Source organism: Gasterosteus aculeatus, chromosome 12, assembly GCF_964276395.1.
Source record: "Gasterosteus aculeatus chromosome 12, fGasAcu3.hap1.1, whole genome shotgun sequence".
NCBI classification, from domain to species: Eukaryota; Metazoa; Chordata; class Actinopteri; order Perciformes; family Gasterosteidae; genus Gasterosteus; species Gasterosteus aculeatus.
Genome location: NC_135700.1, coordinates 1255706 through 1274010, shown reverse-complemented (window position 1 = coordinate 1274010; position 18305 = coordinate 1255706). Strand labels below are relative to the sequence as shown.

Here is an 18305-nt window from a genome sequence, read left to right as displayed (position 1 = left end):
AGACTCTATAGATAGCAGGAGGACGTGCGATAAAGTTCAAGTGCATTATGGTGAAATGCAGCCAGAGGAGAAAGAGGAGCCGGATAGTGATAGGGTGACTGTCAATGTGCTGAAGATTCATATTGCTCTTTGTCCGTGGCTGACAGTTGTGGAACAGCTGAGAATGTGTCCTTGAGCAGCAGGATCGGTCCAAATGTAACAATAGGTCCTTCCCCTTTGGTTTCAGAGTAGGAAATGCAGGGCTACAAGGAGACGGCTACATGTCCTCCTGTTCCCTCAAAAGAAATCATATTAAAGAAAACATATAAATGATATATGGTTTTAAAGTCACGAGTGAAATACAATAGTATTATTCACTTAATAATAAACCACCACTACTGCTACTAATATCTTGATAACAGGAAGTTATTATCATCATAATCATTATCAAAACACTTGTAATCATAATAACCAATGTGTATATTGTCTTTAAAAATAGAATTAACAAATTACATGGTATATCGAGCAACCCCAACTATTGTCTTCTGATATTAAGGGACTTGGGGGATGAAGAAAGTGGAGCAATAAAGCCCAGATGATCCCATCAGGGAGAATAAATACTAGACTGCTTTGAATGTGTGGACACAAACACTGCTCCAGATGAATGCAAATACTTCCCCTTTCCTTCAGTGACACAGAGGTTATTTACCCCCCGCACCCACCCCACAAACACACCTATGCTATAAAAGTAAAACTCTTTAACAGCCATGTTACAACGTTACAGTGCTCTGTGTGTGTGTGTGTGTGTGTGTGTGAGTGTGTGTGTGTGTGTGTGTGTGTGTTTGTGACCGATGAGTCACAAAACCTCACAAACAAAGAGGACAAGGTTACTGCTAAGCTGTCTAAACAGTAACCAAGTAACAGGGTCAAAGACCTAACATTAAACAGTCTCAACTTGGTTTTAAATGCTCCACAATTCCTTTGTGAAAGTGAGGCTCTTTAAAATCACATGAAGCCTCTCAAGGGGTTTTGTTTTATAAACCTGTTTAAATGTTGAATAGCTTTTGTTGAGTTAGTTGCTGACTAAAAGTTTGGTTAAAATTTGCACTACAAAAGGGGATGCAATGTTTGCACAGTGATGATGCACGATGCCAATAGGATATCCATTGTCAGACTGGATCTGTTGGTCTCTCAGTTTCAATAAAAGGTTACTGGAAGAGAAGCAGGAGATGTCAATAGAGAATGTAAGGTTCATGGAGATTTTGTAGATGTCTACTTGTAGGCAATAAGGTCATTACTGCATGGACTTACCCTTGAAAGAGGATGACACCACTGTGCCAAACGACAGGGGCATAGTTGAGCAGCGCATTTAAGGCCTCAAAAGAAAGTCTGAAAAGAACCATTCATGAGGCGTGTAAAGCATTTCTTACTGAGATAATTGACAGTAAATATGCAGAAGTGGTCTAAAGACGAGATGGTAGTGTGTGGTATCTTGGCATCATGGGGTGTATCACCTAAAGAAGAAAACCCTGAGTTTTGACTGTGGAGTTTAAAAGAAGCTCCTAGAATTGTCAACTCTTAAAAGGTCCTAACCTTACCAACTCTCTCGTTGGTGTCTTAACAAGGTTTAAGCCTAGTTTATGCTTCTGCGTTTTCAGAGCGACGCAGACGCAAGCCCCCCTTGCGTGTCCCTTGGATGCCTTTTCACACCTCCTTGCGTCCTTGCGTGTGTCGAGCCAATTTTCTAGGCTTGCGTCGCTATGCGTCGGAAGAAATGCGTAAATATGACCACTTATACAAGCCGTCATTGGCGGGTTGTAGAAGGGGTTGGATTCACGGAGGGAGATCGCCGCAAACGCCGGTTTGCCGGTCGAGAGGTGCACAAAGTTGTGGAGGAAAATACGGGACAAATGTGTCCGTGATGAAAAGCACTTCAGAGGACCCATACATGCACAGCTGGATTACTTTGCAGATGCCATGTGAGGGGTCAGGACTTCGACTCAGGTGCAGAGCAATAAGGCAACAAAAACGTCTTTCCAGGTTTGGTTTGGTACTAGAAAGATAAACTAATGCAAGACAAAAGGGTGCACAGGCAAAGGCGGAATACACACGCTCTTGTAGAAACAAAAAGGAAAAGGGCCTGGCAACGAAGTAAAAACAAGATAACCACAAAACAGCACTGGGAATTTCTAACTACAAACATGCACCTCTGGGAAAGACAAAAGATAACCTGACACAGACAAGTGGGGGAACTGAGGCTTAAATACAGGTGGAGGTGATTGCAAACTAAACTCAGCTGTGGGGAGAAACTGCAGTGGTTACAAAAATAAAAACAGGAAAATAATCTTCTCTGTCTCTTCGAGTCGTCACATGCCAATGACCATGGCCATGGCATAGTGTGCTATTTACAAAGATGTTTTTCAATGAGTCAATAAACCCTGACATCACCTCGGTAATTTGCAGGCCAGATTTCCTCAATGTGGGGAAGTGGAGCATCTTGCCAGGACAAAGATCAGCAGAGAAGAGTGAGAGCTTTCTTTGAAAAGCATGACGTTTCTCCACAAGTTCTGATACTGTTTTATCTCTGCCCTGCAACTCCATGTTGAGTTGGTTCAAATGATTGAAAACGTCACTCAAAAAGCAAACAGCGGCATTAAACTCATTATTTTCCATCAGAGACATCTGATGCCTGCTTTTTTCAATTTTGAAGATCGGAGAAACACCAGAATCTCCTCTCTTAGTTCACAAAAACGTTTCAAAGCCGGAAACTGGAGGTACAACGAATGAAGTTTATAATTGCCATTACAGAGTCCATGGTCTCCTTTAACTCACCACTGAGCTAGGCACACAGGAGGCTTTGGTGGATGAGGCAATGCAGAGATCTCACCTGCGGAGCCGCAGCTGCCATCCTCCCAGCGAACCCCTGATCCCGGCCGATATAGAGTGCGCACCATCCGTCACCAACATGTTGACGCGCGCCAAATCCAAGTAGTTTTCCTCAAAGTATGAAGCAATTTTGGTGAAGAGAATCTCACCGATAGTGTGCCCCTCCATGGGAATTAGTCCAAGCAGATCCTCACGAAAACATTCACCATCAAAAAAATCGCACATAGAGGCACAGCTGTGCAACATCACTGTTATCAGTGGACTCGTCCACGGCCAAAGACATCACCTCGGCCTTCCTCAGCTACTCCAAAAGCGTCTCGAAAACGTTGGGTGCAAGGGACTCGACTCGCCGCATATTTGACGTGTCAGAAATTGGAATTTGCTTGATCGAATCGATAATGTTTTTTCGTGTTTTCTCATCTGTTACCACCTCGTCAATGGATGCCAGCTTTTTTTTTTGCCCAATATCCATGCCACTCGTAACGATGCCGCAGTTGCTCTCTCTTGATCTGTACACGCCCGAAACAAAATGCGACGTCTTTGCTCATAGCAAAATGTAAGCCCTGTTATCTTCTGGCTCCGAGCATCAGAGCCCGGTGGGAAAGTAGCATCAAAGTTAGCATGCGTTGTCTTGAAATGCCTTATAAAGAAATTATATTCTTTGCACACGGCGAGGCACTCGTTGCAGATTAAGCACACAGGATTCGCATCAACGGCAATAAACGCGTATTTCTCTGTCAATTCATTGTTGAACTGCCTGTTCTTTAAGGTAGAGAGAGACATTTCTTCTTGTTAGCCAAACTTCGTGCTTGGCTTGAAAGTATGTCAGAGCGGTCAGAACGCGGCACAAGAGCGCGAATGGGCGACTTTGATTGGTCATGGGTGGTCCCCCAAAATATGTGTCCGGCCGAAACAGGTAGATATTCTACCTGCCTGAAAGGGGTGCACACCGCCTCCTACTGCACGAAAAAATGTACAATTAACCATAGTCATGCGCTGTATGAGGCTACCCGTATGTAATAATTACACTTCACTCCAAGGGCCAGTACAAAACCCCTCAGGGGCCGGACCCGGCCCTGGGGCCGCCAATTGAATAGCCCTGCTCTAGAGGTCTGACTGTGGATAACATGTCGGAGGTGGATATCAGGTCCAAACTTGAGTTGGATTGGCTAATAACCTTAGATCCACATGTGATGTCCTCAGAAAACCCAGAGGTCAAAAGGGACCTAATAGCGAACGTCATCATTACAGATTCTGAGGGTGCAACCACCAAAATTATAAACTACTGTTCCGGCTGAACTAATCTAAAGACCACAGTTGTTTGGTTCCTCAGGCAAACAACTGTTTTTCTAGGTCCAAGGAGAAAGTGGAATGAAGTCGTTGCTTCTTTAACTGTTGCCGGCTCACTCAACCAGAAAAGGTAGAAAAAGAAATGAGAGGTCAGAGATGCAGTCATTAGTCAGCCACTCCCCAAGTGACATCCCCAGACCAAAATCTGCCATTATCCTGTTCAGTCTGCAGGAGGAAGAAATTCGAGGAAGAAATATCTTCAATGGAAAGTGGAGCATCTGGTGTAAGGAAAACTAGTGATATCTACAGATTGGATCCTGTTTTGAAAGATTATTTTTTAAGAGTTGGTGGAAACCAGTCTCGGAGCTTTACCTGAGGAGCTGAAGCAGTAACCTTTTACTGAAGGTGCTATCTAAATAAATCATTACATTCTATCTAAAGTATTAGTCAAATGTGTCATATTAATGTAGTGAAGCAGAAGTAAACAGTGGCATGAACAGAAAAGTCATGTACGATCGATCAAATTTGTGCTTTTGTACTTGAGTAAATGTATCAGATCCAACAGACTCAAACTTCTGATGCAAATACTTCCTCCCCTTTCCTTCAGTGATACAGAGGTTATTTACCCCCCGCACCCACCCCACAAACACACCTATGCTATAAAAGTAAAGCTCTTTAACAGCCAAACGTTACAGTGCTGTGTGTGTGTGTGTGTGCATGTGTGTGTGTGTGTGTGACCGATGAGTCACAAAACCTCACAAACAGAGAGGACAAGGTTACTGCTAAGCTGTCCAAACAGTAACCAAGTAACAGGGTCAAAGACCTAACATTGAACAGTCTGAACTTGGTTTTCAAAGCTCCACGGTTCCTTTAAAAGTTTAGTGTTAGGGTTGGGGCTAAAAGTGAAAGTGAGTTTCTTTAAAATCACATGAAACTGACAGATTCACAAAAATCTAATAACAGATTTTTTATACATGAGACCACAACAGCTCTGCATCCTGTCAGACAACATTTTCCTCATTAAGACAGAACTGTATGTCTAGTACAATCCGTCACTGATGTTTGTCGCATTTGTTGTTTCAGGCTCCTCCCCATGAACTTTGGAAAGACTTTTTTTATCTATCCATTTTCCACAGTCCTTCTCACCTCAGCCATAGACAAGACATCATACAAGTGAGTACACATTCAAATGACTAACTAATAATGTACCTAGATTTGAATCCATAATAAAACATTTGAATACAGCAGTTGGGTTGATGACTTTTACTAGCTGGTAAATAAAACATTTTGTTAGAGGAGACATTGTGGTTTAAGTCACAGCATATTAACCTGCGCTCTACCTTTGTGTGCTAGTGTGATTTCACAGCATTGCTTCATACTCTCATCATGGTGTGCAGTGTATATCTACGATATGCTATGGCATGGTGTGGTGAGCTCTTGTGCTACTCAATGCACAAGACCCAGAATTAACTGTAGCCATAGACTACTACTACTACTACGAAAATATACATTGTATTGACAATGCATGGAATAGAGGACTCCACCGTCACCAAGCATGAAGAATCTAAAAAATAATGTCCAGCATTGAATTTCACACAAATAACGTGCCAGATGAAAAATTCTAAACAAAACCTGAATAGAAAACAACTCATTTAAAAACTCGATAAAATAACATAACTGTGTATAAAAATAAAATTAGGGACAATGTGACTAAATGCTTTGGTCCTGGACGGAGGAACATTTCATGTAAGAGAGACATGCAGCGGCCAATAAAAACGTTCCGTGTGCTTTGATTTGCGGGATCTAAATGTAGTGATTCACCATGTGAGCAAGGGTCCATGTGGACCATCTGCAGATACCTGCATCAGCATAAAAACCCCACATAGAAGCAAGTGCCTAATAGGGTAATCTATGTGCACCTCACTTATATTGTTTCAGTTTAACTTTAGTTACTAAACTCTGTCCAAAGAGAATGTTCATGCGGTCCAGCTGGGTACACCCAGAGGAGCAAATCTCCTGCCACTATGTCACCTTGTAGAAATGACCTCACTTTGCTCAGGTTGCTAATTTAATGATAAGATGGACATTTCGTTGATTGAACATGTTTTATCCTCTTCAGATATGTTGTTTGGTGCCTGGATCATATTGTTCCCTCTCCTGTTGGGTAAGTCTGTGATTCATTTAGACAAATTTGGAAATACATTAACAAAAGATGCTACAGGTAATTTTTGTGGTTCAGAACAGGTCATATGGTGTCAGATCAGTTGCATAGCAACAGCCACATGTACACTTTCTGTACGCTACTGCAATGCCATACAAAACTATTTTGTGCTGAAAGGCAGCTATTTACTTACTATTCATGATGCCTCCGGCTACGTGTCAGGCCCAACAAAACCCCTGAATTGTAACATTATTGACATGAAAGTACAGCCTCTCGTACCTTATTGCTTTAGTTTACATATCAGTGATCTCACTCAACAGTGTCATGATGTAGAACTGCAAGTGTATACAGATGCCACTGTTTACATATGCATACACTGCTGGATTACTAATAAATGCATTGGGAACTGATGTTAAATATCTTGTCCTGATACTAGATCAAAATTTGAACTGTAAGAAAAGAACGTTTAAAACCATAAAATACAATTTGGCTAATTTCAGACGTAACAAAAACTAAAAGATATTTATACATGCCATGATCCTTTCCCATATGTCATATTGCATTACATGTTGGAGGCAGCTGGGTATAACTTTGTACACAGAGCCGGTGGACTTTCATCACTGTAGCGTACTGAAGAAATACAATTAACCAAGCCTCGAGAACTATAGACTTATTTTTAAAATGTATGTATGGCCTTTAAAATTTTAAATGATTTGGCCCCTCCTCCACCACGTCGCTTGATGTAAAGCTACTCAGTAACTTTTATCCATCCTCAAGAATATCATGCATACGGGACTGCACCATTCCATTTGGCCGCACTGCATTTGGTCAATCATCTATTTCCTTAAAAACCACAAAAGACTTCCCGCTGTGCTGTTTGTTAGTCTCATCCTTGTCATGACCTGTCATGGGACAAGATGCAAATAAGCTAAAGCTATAATCTGGTACAGTGCATCAAATATAACATGTAAATATTTATGTTTGAACTGTACATGGTCCCTTTTAAATGAAATAAATGAAATAGATTAATCTAAATCTTTTACTCTACAACACCTGCAGGGGCGAGAGCGTTCATGATCCACAACACCCAGAGCAGCCTGTGTCTGGCGGAATCTTCAGCTACGGGGGAAGTCCTGCTGAAAAAGTGCAATGTGGACTCAGAGTCTCAGCAGTGGATCTGGATTGATCGGAGCAAGCTGATGTGTGTTGGATCGTCCAGATGTTTGTCGGCCCTGCAGAGTCAACTTCTCGGTACTCGGCCCTGCTTGGGATCAGAGGTAGATGCAACAGGATTATTGTGGGACTGTGACAGAGGCAGACTGGTCAGCAGGAACACATCAACGCTGCTGTCAGCAGATGGCTGGCGTCTGGTTCTCACCCACGACAGCAAACTCTCCAAGTGGAAATCTCTGGATGTAGGAGACATCTGCCAGGAGAAGCTCAGTAAGTCAGTGTGGTGTAGAGAAGAAGAGAGATTGGTAAAAGGCACATTTGATTTCTAGATTCCATATTTGGTTTAAAGACTGAAATGAGGTAGAGTTATCACTGTTTGCTGTGTGGCATCTCAGACATTTCTCTTAAACCCTGTAATAACGGATGTATTGTGTACACTTGTTTACTGCACAAATAAGTAATGAACAATATATGATCACCTTTTAACTATTTATGTTAAACAAACAGGTGATTATTTACATATTCACATTACAGAGACAAGCTTTTGTTATTGTCCATCTGACAAGAACACAAAGGTGAAATATTCCTCTTTTAGCTTTTTTGGTCTTCATCAACTCCTGAGGGAATCATATTTAGCTGCTAAATGCTCCACTACGTTCACCAGCTAATCTAACTGTGTTTGTCTGCTGTTTTGTTGCTGAGCGTGTTGTGTGCCCTTTTACAGCTTCTGACAACAGCTGGAAGCAACACTAAATAGTAAGAGAGAGAAATAGTGTTATGTTTGCACATTCTCTTCCCCTATCTGCCCAAAAGTAGGAACAAATCCAGCCTAACTGCCTCGCTTACAAGGGACTTGTCATCGGCTCACCTGCCTAACATAGATGATTTGAGAACATTGTGTAGATTCTTAAAATATGGTGTTGTATAAAATAGATATTCAAAGCTAGACTTATTGTCTTAAGCTTTGACTTCGGAGGCCTGAGATGCAACAGAATTGACTAACTGTTGTATGATATTGAAACAAATTGTTTAAAACATCAAACTGAAGCTGTTTTGAATTGACTTGGTTGAACCAAAAGCTTTTGGACACATCATTAAGCATAATAGGCTACGAATGACAAAAGTTAGCTTTAGTGTAATGTGGTCTTTAACAATCGGTGACGCTATGCTTCCAGGATCCAAGAGGGCATCTGATGATCTAGAAGAGTTTGAGGCTACAGAGCAGCAGACAGGCAAAGCGGGGGCCATGACGGACGAACAGAGAGAATACTTCCGCTGGTATTATCGCACTGAGGACCGTAAGTGCTGCATGGTCCACAAAGTTTGATCAAATTTGGCCCACTCCTTTTTTTCTGTAGTGCTGATGACCAAAAGTCCAGTACACCAAAAACAAAACACAACCTTCTTGGTGGAGCTAACAAGTCCTTAAGAGGGCAGCTGATTACAGTTTAAAAACACCTCAGAAAGCATAAAGCTTTATGGAGTGGCGTATCGAGCTGTGACGGCCTCATTACTGCCCCTTCAGGTATTTGGTTGGGAAGAACTGCAGTTGTGGCAGATTTTATTTTCAACCAACGGCTACAAGGATCAACAATGTGCCCACTCCACACTGCAATCAAACAAGAGGGTTAAGCTTCCTCAGAAATATTTTCTAAATGTCTACTATACAAGAGAAAAGACGAAGGATAAAGATCAACTGATTGATTTAGCATGCTTTTCTAAGGGAACATCCGGGTCCGTCTCCACACATTATATGAAACAGAAACAAACAGCAACATTTCAATTTCATTATAAAGAGAAACATTTACGTGTAAAACAAATATTCAAAAAACTAATCAAAATTTATTTTGGTATGTTATGATTCAAATAAGGGTTATTTTTATGTTTTGCTAGTTTCATTAATAAAATTCATGTAACTCTTAAATAGCCCGTAGCCTTTACAACTTTTTACAGGAAAAAAAGGAAGTTTGCTGTTGCAAAGAACAGCCAGCTAACTATCCAGCACTGTAGATGGAACACTAGACCCACAGTCACCATCTGTAAGGTGGCCTCTTTCAGCAACGCTCTGATTCCATGCACTGTAAGTATCCTGCATTCCAGCCACCTGCTCAGGAGCATTGGGACCAAGTGTGTGACGGGACACACTTGGTCCCAATGCTCTCCTATTCATCTTTAAAGATCTCCTCTTGATGAATGATGAATAGGGTCAGAGCGGGAAGCAGGACGTGGGGAGACCAGGGGGAAGAGCCTAAACCATGTAAAAGTGCAAGAGAGATGTTCATGGGGATGCAAGTTGTTAGTAGTTGGTAGGAGGCGGCTACTGCTGCTTATGAGATGCAAACCGTTAACACTGAACTATTAAGGACTGTAAGGACATTCTGGAAACAATCATCCAACACCAAAGGTGCATCTGCCATGTTGAAAAAATGAAAGGGCCAAACAGAACGGTTTTGCATGGGGCAGGGCTACACTTTCCAGATATATGACATTAAATTGAATAACATTCACTGCTACAGTATCGATATCAACAACACCAGTCAAGTCAAGTCAAGTCATTTTATTTTGTATAGCCCAGAATCGCAAATTACAAATTTGCCTCAGAGGGCTTTACAGTCTGTACACATACGACATCCTCTGCCCCGAAACCCACCATCGGCACAGGAAAAACTCCCCAAAAAATGAAAAAACCCTTACAAGAGGGAAAAAAGGGAAGAAACCTTAGGGAGAACGTCGGAGGAGGGATCCCACTCCCGGGATGGACAGACTACAATGGATGCCATGTGTACAGAATGAACAATGTATAATACATGCGATTCCTATGACAGAAATGATTCAAGTAATTGTGAGTAGTAAGCCAGGCGCACAGCAGGACCACTGCAGAGGCAACCACCATCAGATAGAACCACCATCCACAGAATCCTGTGGGGAGGGAGAGCACAGAGATTTTAGGAGAGGGTAATGTTGGTTTATGAGTAAAGTAATATGATTAATATCTAAAATAATGATGATGATGATGATGATGGCAGCAGCAGGCGTCAGCATGGCCACGGTAGGTGTCAGGACCAGGGTCCCGAAGGAACCACGATCTATGGAGACCTGATAGGGGCGAAAGCACAAAAAAAACTCCCGGAAAGAAGCTGAATTAGTCATGTGCATTAATAAAACTTGAATTATGGTAGAAAGAGAGCGTGAGAGAGGAGCTCGGTGTGTCCTAAGAATTCCCCCGGCATTCTAAGCCTATAGCAGCTTAACTAAGGGCTGGTCCGGACTAACCTGAGCCAGCCCTAACTATAGGCAGAATCAAAGAGGAACGTTTTAAGTTTTACTTTAAAAGAGCTAACCGAATCTGCCCCCCGGACTGAAAGTGGAACCTGGTTCCACAAAAGAGGAGCTTGATAACTGAAGGCTCTGGCCCCCAGCCTACTTTTTAAAACCATAGGAACAACAAGTAACCCAGCATCTATGGAGCGCAGTTGCCTTGTAGGGCAATACGGTGTTACAAGCTCTTGAAGATACAACGGTGCCTCACCAGCAAGTGCCTTGTAGGTGAGGAGAAGTACCTTAAAATCTATTCTTGATTTAACAGGGAGCCAGTGCAGAGAAGTTAATACAGGAGTGATATGATCCCTTTTCTTAGTTCTTGTTAATACACGTGCTGCAGCATTCTGAATCAGCTGGAGAGGCTTAAGAGATTTACAAGAGCAGCCTGATAACAAAGAATTACAGTAGTCCAGTCTGGAAGTGACAAACGCATGAACTAATTTTTCTGCATCACTTTGAGACAGGAAGTTCCTGATTTTTGATATGTTACGTAGATGGAAATAGGCAGTCCTTGAAGTCTTCTTTATATGCGAGTTGAAGGTCATATCCTGGTCGAAGAGAACTCCCAGATTCCTGACGGTGCTGCTGGGTACCAGAGCAATTCCATCCATAAAAACTGTATCACGCGACAGCTGGCTTCGAAGGCGCTCTGGGCCTATCAGGATAACTTCCGTTTTTTCTGAGTTTAGCATCAGGAAGTTGCCGGTCATCCAAGTTTTGATGTCTCCAAGACATTCTTGGAGTCTAACTAACTGGTCCGTCTCTTCTGGCTTGATCGACAGATACAGTTGAGTATCGTCTGCATAACAATGGAAGTTTATGCGGTGTTTCCTGATAAGATCGCCCAAAGGAAGCATATAGAGGGTAAATAAAATCGGTCCAAGTACAGAACCTTGTGGGACTCCGTGACCAACATTGGTGGTCTTTGAGGATTCACCGTTTACAAGCACAAACTGGGATCGGTCCGATAGGTAGGATTTAAACCAGCTGAGTGCAGTTCCTTTGATACCAATTAAATGTTCTAGTCTCTGCAACAGGATACAATGGTCTATGGTATCAAATGCGGCACTGAGGTCCAGCAAGACAAGAAAAGAGATGAGTCCTTGGTCCGATGCAAGTAGAAGATCATTCGTAATTTTTACCAGTGCTGTTTCTGTACTGTGATGCACTCGGAATCCTGACTGGAAATCCTCGAACAAAGCATTGTTTTGTAGAAAGTCACATAATTGATTTGCGACGGATTTCTCAAGGATCTTAGAGAGGAAGGGAAGATTGGAGATAGGTCTGTAGTTAGCCAACACCTCTGGAGCAAGAGTAGGTTTCTTAAGAAGAGGTTTAATTACAGCTACCTTGAAGGACTGTGGTACATGTCCTGTCAACAAAGACAGATTCATAATATCTAATAAGGATGTGCTAACTAAAGGAAAAACTTCCTTAAGCAGTTTGGTCGGAATCGGATCCAAGAGACAAGTAGAAGATTTAGACTTTGAAAATAAAGAAGTCAGTTGATCAAGGTTGATGGAAGAGAAGGCATCCAAACAGGCATCAGGGCCCACTGCTGCATCCAAGGAGGACAGGTCGGCACTGGTTGAAGGCAGGAGACCATCAATTTTCTCTTTGATAGTCAGAATCTTATCATTGAAGAAATTCATGAAGTCGTTACTAGTGAGGTCCAAAGGAATACACGGCTCGACAGAGCTGTGACTCTCTGTCAGTCGGGCTACAGTGCTGAAGAGAAACCTGGAGTTGTTTTTATTTTTCTCTATTAATGATGAGTAATAAGATGCTCTTGCGTTACGGAGAGCCTTCTTATACGTTTTAAGGCTGTCTTGCCAAACTAGCCTAGATCCTTCTGATTTGGTGGAACGCCATAATCGTTCAAGCTTCCGCACAGTTTGCTTTAGGTTCCGTGTTTGAGGGTTATACCACGGTGCAGACTTCCTTCTTGTTGCTATTCTTCTTTCCAGAGGAGCAATGGCGTCCAGTGCCACTCTCAAAGAGCCTGTAGCAGTATCGACAAAATTATCGTTCTGAGACGGACTGAGGTTTTCACAGGAGTCTTCTTGTATCTTGAGGCAGGGCACTGAACTTAGAGCAGAAGGAATGGCTTCTTTAAATAAGGCTACAGCGGTATCCGATAAGCGTCGACTGTAGAAACCTTTGGCAGGAGGAGGTGGTTCTGATAGTAGAAATTCAAAGGTTATCAGACAATGGTCCGACAGGAGAGGGTTCTGTGGAAAAATTGTTAAATGTTCAATCTCAATCCCATACACAAGAACCAAGTCGAGAGTGTGGTTAAAACAGTGAGTTGGTTTATTTACACACTGACAGAAACCAATTGAATCTAACAATGAAAGAAATGCAGTACTAAGGCTGTCGTTGTCGACATCCACATGAATGTTAAAGTCACCCACAATAATTACCTTGTCCGTTTTAAGGACCAAACTCGTTAAGAACTGTGAAAATTCAGAAAGAAATTCTGAATAAGGACCTGGGGCCCTGTACACTATTACAAAGAGAACCGGCTGGATTATTTTCCAGGTCGGTTGCGAAAGACTGAAAACCAGGCTTTCAAATGAGTTACAATCCACCTTAGGTTTAAAGTTTATTAAAAGGCAGGAGTCATAAATAGCTGCCACTCCCCCCCCTCGGCCTGTGCCTCGGGGAATATGAGTATTAACATGACTCGGAGGAGTCGCTTCATTTAAACAGAAATATTCCCCATTCAACAACCACGTTTCAGTAAGACAAAATACATCAACATGGTGATCTGATATTAGTTCATTTACCAAAACAGCTTTAGATGACAGAGATCTGATATTCAAAAGACCCCCTTTAATTCTCCTATTTTGTTGCACTATTGCATTATTAGTTTTAACTTTAATTAAGTTATTTACTACAACTCCTCGGTTGTTTACCTTTAACTTAGATAAGTGTGTCCGTGGGGCAGACAAGGTCTCTATAGGGTTCATTATGCTGAGTGACTGCTCAGATTGAAGCGCAGAGAAGTGTGTAAGACTGCGACTCTGCTCCCTGGTCTGAACTCTGGGTCATGGATTAAGTCCACTAAGAAACTGGGTCAGGTTCTTAGAAAGAAGTTCAGCTCCGTCCAAAGTGGGATGGATGCCGTCCCTCCTAATCAGACCAGGCTCTCCCCAAAACGTCTTCCAGTGATCAACGAAGCCCACATTATTTACTGGGCACCACCTCGACAACCAGCGGCGGAATGACGACATGCGGCTATACATGTCGTCACTTGTCAAGTTTGGGAGGGGGCCAGAGAAAACTACGGTGTCCGACATTGTTTTAGCGTATGTACACACCGATTCCACATTAACTTTAGTGACCTCCGAGCAACGTAATCGGGAGTCATTACCGCCGACATGTATTACAATCTTACTGTATTTACGTTTATCCTTAGCCAGCAGTTTAAGATAAGACTCAATGTCGCCCGCTCTGGCTCCCGGTATACACGTAACTATGGTCCCTGGTTTCGCTAACTTCACGTTCCTCAGAATGGAGCTACCTATCACCAGAGTTGGCTTCTCAGCGGGTGTGTCGCCGAGTGGGGAGAAGCGGTTTGAAACGTGAAGTGGTTGGTGGTTAACCGTGTGCTTCGACTTAGACTTATGCTTACTCCGGACAGTCACCCAGCCTCCCGGCTGCTCGGGGGTTGCCGGGGGACGGCTAGCAGGAGCGAACGCTACGTCTATGTGGCCCGCACCGGCTACGGGGGTGGGCGGGGTAACTACAGCGGCTAACGACTGAGCTTCCATGGTGCGGAGCCGTGCTTCTAGCTCACTAAGCCTCGCCTCCAATTTATCAAATATACTACACTTCTTACATGTACCGTTATCGGTAAGGGAGGCAGAGGAATAGCTAAACATGTGACACACCGAGCAAGAAAGAGCAGGAGAGGCAGGGAGGGAAGACATCACCAGGTTAGCTGCTAAGCTAATGCTAACGCTAATAGAAGTAACGTTGCCGCTAAACAACGTCCAAGCAACTATTCGATGGAGCGAAAATTTGCTAGACGGTGAGGTGTTTAACAGCGCCTCACATAGATAAGAATTCACCAGTGTTAGCGTCAGATAATTTTGACAAAACTCAAGCTGCAGACAACGTTACCCTAGTATTCACAGATTAATTTAAAGATCCTAATACAGGTAGAACCTCTTCTTTTCAGATTCCAGTTCAGCATTAGTGTCATTACAATAATTTACAGTACATCTCATAGCAGGAATTTATCACTGAAATATACAAAACATGGTTCTTAAGCATTTGGGTACTTGGGTGTCATTCATGTGGTTGAAAGGGTTTATTCAGCAAAACAGAAGCTTCCATTGGATGTGATTCACCGTAAAACTCCAAGGAAGAAGGAAAGTTCTGGAAGCAGGATGGCTTCTCCCTAACGGCCCCAGGTTTGGCAATGGGTTAGCGAGTTCAGTTTAGTGTTTTGTGTTACTTGTGAGCTGACCTCGCCTCTTATTTTCTGTGTGCTCCCAGCAGTCCTGGTTCATATGTTTACTCCTCACAGTGTTCCAGTCGGGTGAAACTGTTTGTTCAGCAGTTTTCTTCCCGTTACAGCAACCACATGGACTTTTGTGCTGCTGGGACTGGCCTTTGTCTGCCTTCTTATTGGTTTTCTGCTCCTGGGAATGGGAACCATGGCCAGCAAGTAAACAATGACATCTTCATGTTGGCAAAATAATATGTATAAATATGAATGTGGATATTTTGAAGACCCTTCAGTGACATAGTTTTAAACTTGTCCACAGGAATAGAAAGAAGATCGCAAAGTACAAGGCAGCTGCTGCTGTTTCTGTTAAAGGTGAGGCGCTGCGGATCATTTCAGTGCTCAGAGATGACAGCAGCAAACCATCACTTGAAAGGCTGATGACGGGAAACAACGGGGAAGTGAGCGAGCTCAAAGCAGGAAACATCATGGTCACATGGAAAGACGGCAACACATCCTGCCTGTACTCAGATCCCGCAGCAGATGAGGATAAACAGGAGGAGGATCAGGGCGAGAAAAAGGAGGAGAAACAGGAGGAGGATCAGGGCGAGAAAAAGGAGGAGGATCAGGGCGAGAAAAAGGAGGAGAAACAGGAGGAGGATCAGGGCGAGAAAAAGGAGGAGAAACAGGAGGAGGATCAGGAAGAGAAAAAGGAGGAGAAACAGGAGGAGGATCAGGAAGAGAAACAGGAGGAGCTGTCCGCTGATGAGGCAGAGAAGACCATGGAGTGAATAATGTCCTCCTGTAACGAGCAGGACAGAAGCAGAAGCACTTGCCTCTCATATGTTTTAACCCTTCATCACCCACTGCTCCGCCTCATGTTGCTAACAGCATGTACAACTTTGATTGACTGCTTTGAAGTTACAAAGCATTAGGTTTAGACTCCCGACACTCAACATATTAAATCAATCCCTGAACCCCTGACGTTATGACCACATGTACTGTCGATGGATTCAAAACAATCCAAAAATTTGAATGTTGGCATAATGTTAAAAGAGATGTACCATGCGTTTTCACTCATGAATTAACTAAAATATTACATGATATTTGAAGAAAATAAAGATTCAGCAATATTAAATGATTAAAATGATTTCCTATTCATGACATGCCAGCCTTCCTCAAGGGGTAGATTCTACCCCCAATGGTAGCTGACTATGGGGCTGGAATTGTAGGTTTGGTCTACCTATAGGTCTACCTATATATATTTATAAGTCGATTTTTACACAAAATAGCAACATGAATTGAATGAAATGAAAAAAAAATGAAAAAAAACGTGTGAAATTTTTTTTTGTAACAAACCCACATGTTTAATAAATAAATGCATTTGAGCTCCTCTTTTCACGTACACACAAGCCAGCATTAGCCTGGTTTGTGCAGCTAACGTCAGCCCACAGCTAACTTCATTCATTCAGCAACATTCATATAAATATGCTAAATTGGATGAAGTCGGGAAACTGTCAGGGGGACATCTGCAACCATCAGTCATGAGAGGAGATGGACAGAGAGAGGGAAGAATCGGGTTGTGATTTGTAACTTTACATTTTTAATTTTAATTAATGTAACTGCTATGTATGGTAATTGTAAATTAAATGTGATGCAATCTGCCTCTGAGCCTGTGCATGTGCCATAGCCATCCTTATTTCGGTTTAAAAGTGACGTAACTGTAATTTATTGAAACATTGTTGCAGTGTTTCAGGGTATTTTCCCACCTATAGTTTGTTTGTTGTTCCGATTCGGGATTAATATGATACAATGATGCATTTGCCCCTTCGTGCCCCCGTTTGGTTTTTGTGGACACTGCAAGATCCAACAGTCATCTAAATATTAGATAACAATACCAGGAATGAGCAAACCGTTCTTTCATTGGTCCAACTTTATTGCAGCTATAAATAGGCTCTGTGTAATGCATCACAGGAGACAGGAGTCGACCCAAGCGCAGAGCGCAGAATTAATGAAGAACAGGTATAGAGGGGTTAAGCTTAGTCGTATCCAAAAGACAGGCGGGAGGTCGATATCCAGGGCCCGGTTTTTCAAAAGGTTAAATCCGGATAAAATATATCCGGATTTAGTAATCCTTTTTTTGCGATCCGTGATTACGTAATCCAGCTTACTTTTGAGCCAGTTTTTCAAAGCAACATCGGATTGGATCAATCTGATCCGGACAGGAACTTTTCAGGATCACCAAATCTGGATAACCAGTGCTCAAACAGGATAGGAAATCACAAACTACAGATATGTAAAGAGCAACACGTAGAATAGCCAGTGTGGGGTCAATATAAGTTTATTTTTATTTGAAATGAAAACACACACATTTAAAAAAAACTAAAAACAAGAAAAACCCTACTCCATCCTCTTCCAGTCCGCTCATCTGAGACCTACAACACAAACACTGTACATTGAGGATATTTATAACAAGATTCAAATATAGATGTATTGAATTAAAAAAAAGACTTAATGTCAAATACTCCACAATAATTTCAGACTTCCTCATCTGATGTGGAGAGACCAGCTTGTCTGAGCGTAGCCTTTAGGAGGCGGATCTCAAGTCTGGCCTTGGTTTGCTGCAGTTTGGTCAGTCAGTTGTTCCTCTAGAACAAGCAAACAGGACGTGCAACAAGGGACGCAATAGTTAGACACTATTTCTGATTTGGATTTGTTTTGGATTTCAAAAATCAGTGATTGCCATTCTTTGCATTTTTTTGGTTATTCTGTAATTATTGTCAATCACTAATAAATATTCTAAAAACAAAAATATTTTCAATTGCGATGAATATATATATCAATTAGTGACAGAATAAAATGTATTGTTTTTGCTGTTTAGCTGTTTAGGGGATTATTTTATGAGGCCAAACTCTTTCTACTTTGCTGTAGGCCTATACTGAAAGGCTGAATACGTTAAAGCCTACCTAATCACTGTAGCCTGACGGATGAACAGATAAAATTAAAACCTTATGAATAAATAAGTGATCCAAATCCTAC

At 42.2% G+C, this 18305-nt stretch overlaps 1 protein-coding gene and 1 long non-coding RNA gene across 3 annotated transcripts in view; both read left to right on the top strand.

Annotated features, from left to right (window-relative positions):
- Window positions 1-2146: 2146 nt before the first annotated feature.
- Window positions 2147-18305, top strand: part of LOC144385327 (uncharacterized) — a 100944-nt gene continuing 84785 nt past the window's right edge. The window contains exon 1 of the long non-coding RNA XR_013451561.1: window positions 2147-2254. This is a non-coding gene — a long non-coding RNA (uncharacterized LOC144385327). The remainder of the gene's footprint in view (window positions 2255-18305) is intronic.
- LOC120811450 (uncharacterized) lies at window positions 4953-16930 on the top strand. 2 transcript variants are annotated; one of them, XM_078085401.1, is made up of 7 exons: window positions 4953-5063; window positions 5239-5328; window positions 6275-6319; window positions 7376-7759; window positions 8665-8787; window positions 15398-15488; window positions 15589-16930. In XM_078085401.1, exons 3-7 carry the CDS (start codon window positions 6277-6279, stop codon window positions 16055-16057), a joined length of 1110 nt encoding a protein of 369 aa, XP_077941527.1. In that variant the 5' UTR covers window positions 4953-5063; window positions 5239-5328; window positions 6275-6276; the 3' UTR covers window positions 16058-16930. The 2 variants fall into 2 exon arrangements, with proteins under 2 accessions (XP_077941527.1, XP_040022723.2); XM_040166789.2 differs by lacking the exon at window positions 4953-5063 and having other exon boundaries at window positions 5222-5328.

Coding starts and splice junctions, on each gene's coding strand:
- LOC120811450 (XM_078085401.1), top strand. CDS start 6,277: ATGTTGTTTGGTGCCTGGATCATATTGTTCCCTCTCCTGTTGG. Junction 6,320..7,375: donor ATTGTTCCCTCTCCTGTTGG/GTAAGTCTGTGA, acceptor CAACACCTGCAG/GGGCGAGAGCGTTCATGATC. Junction 7,760..8,664: donor CATCTGCCAGGAGAAGCTCA/GTAAGTCAGTGT, acceptor CTATGCTTCCAG/GATCCAAGAGGGCATCTGAT.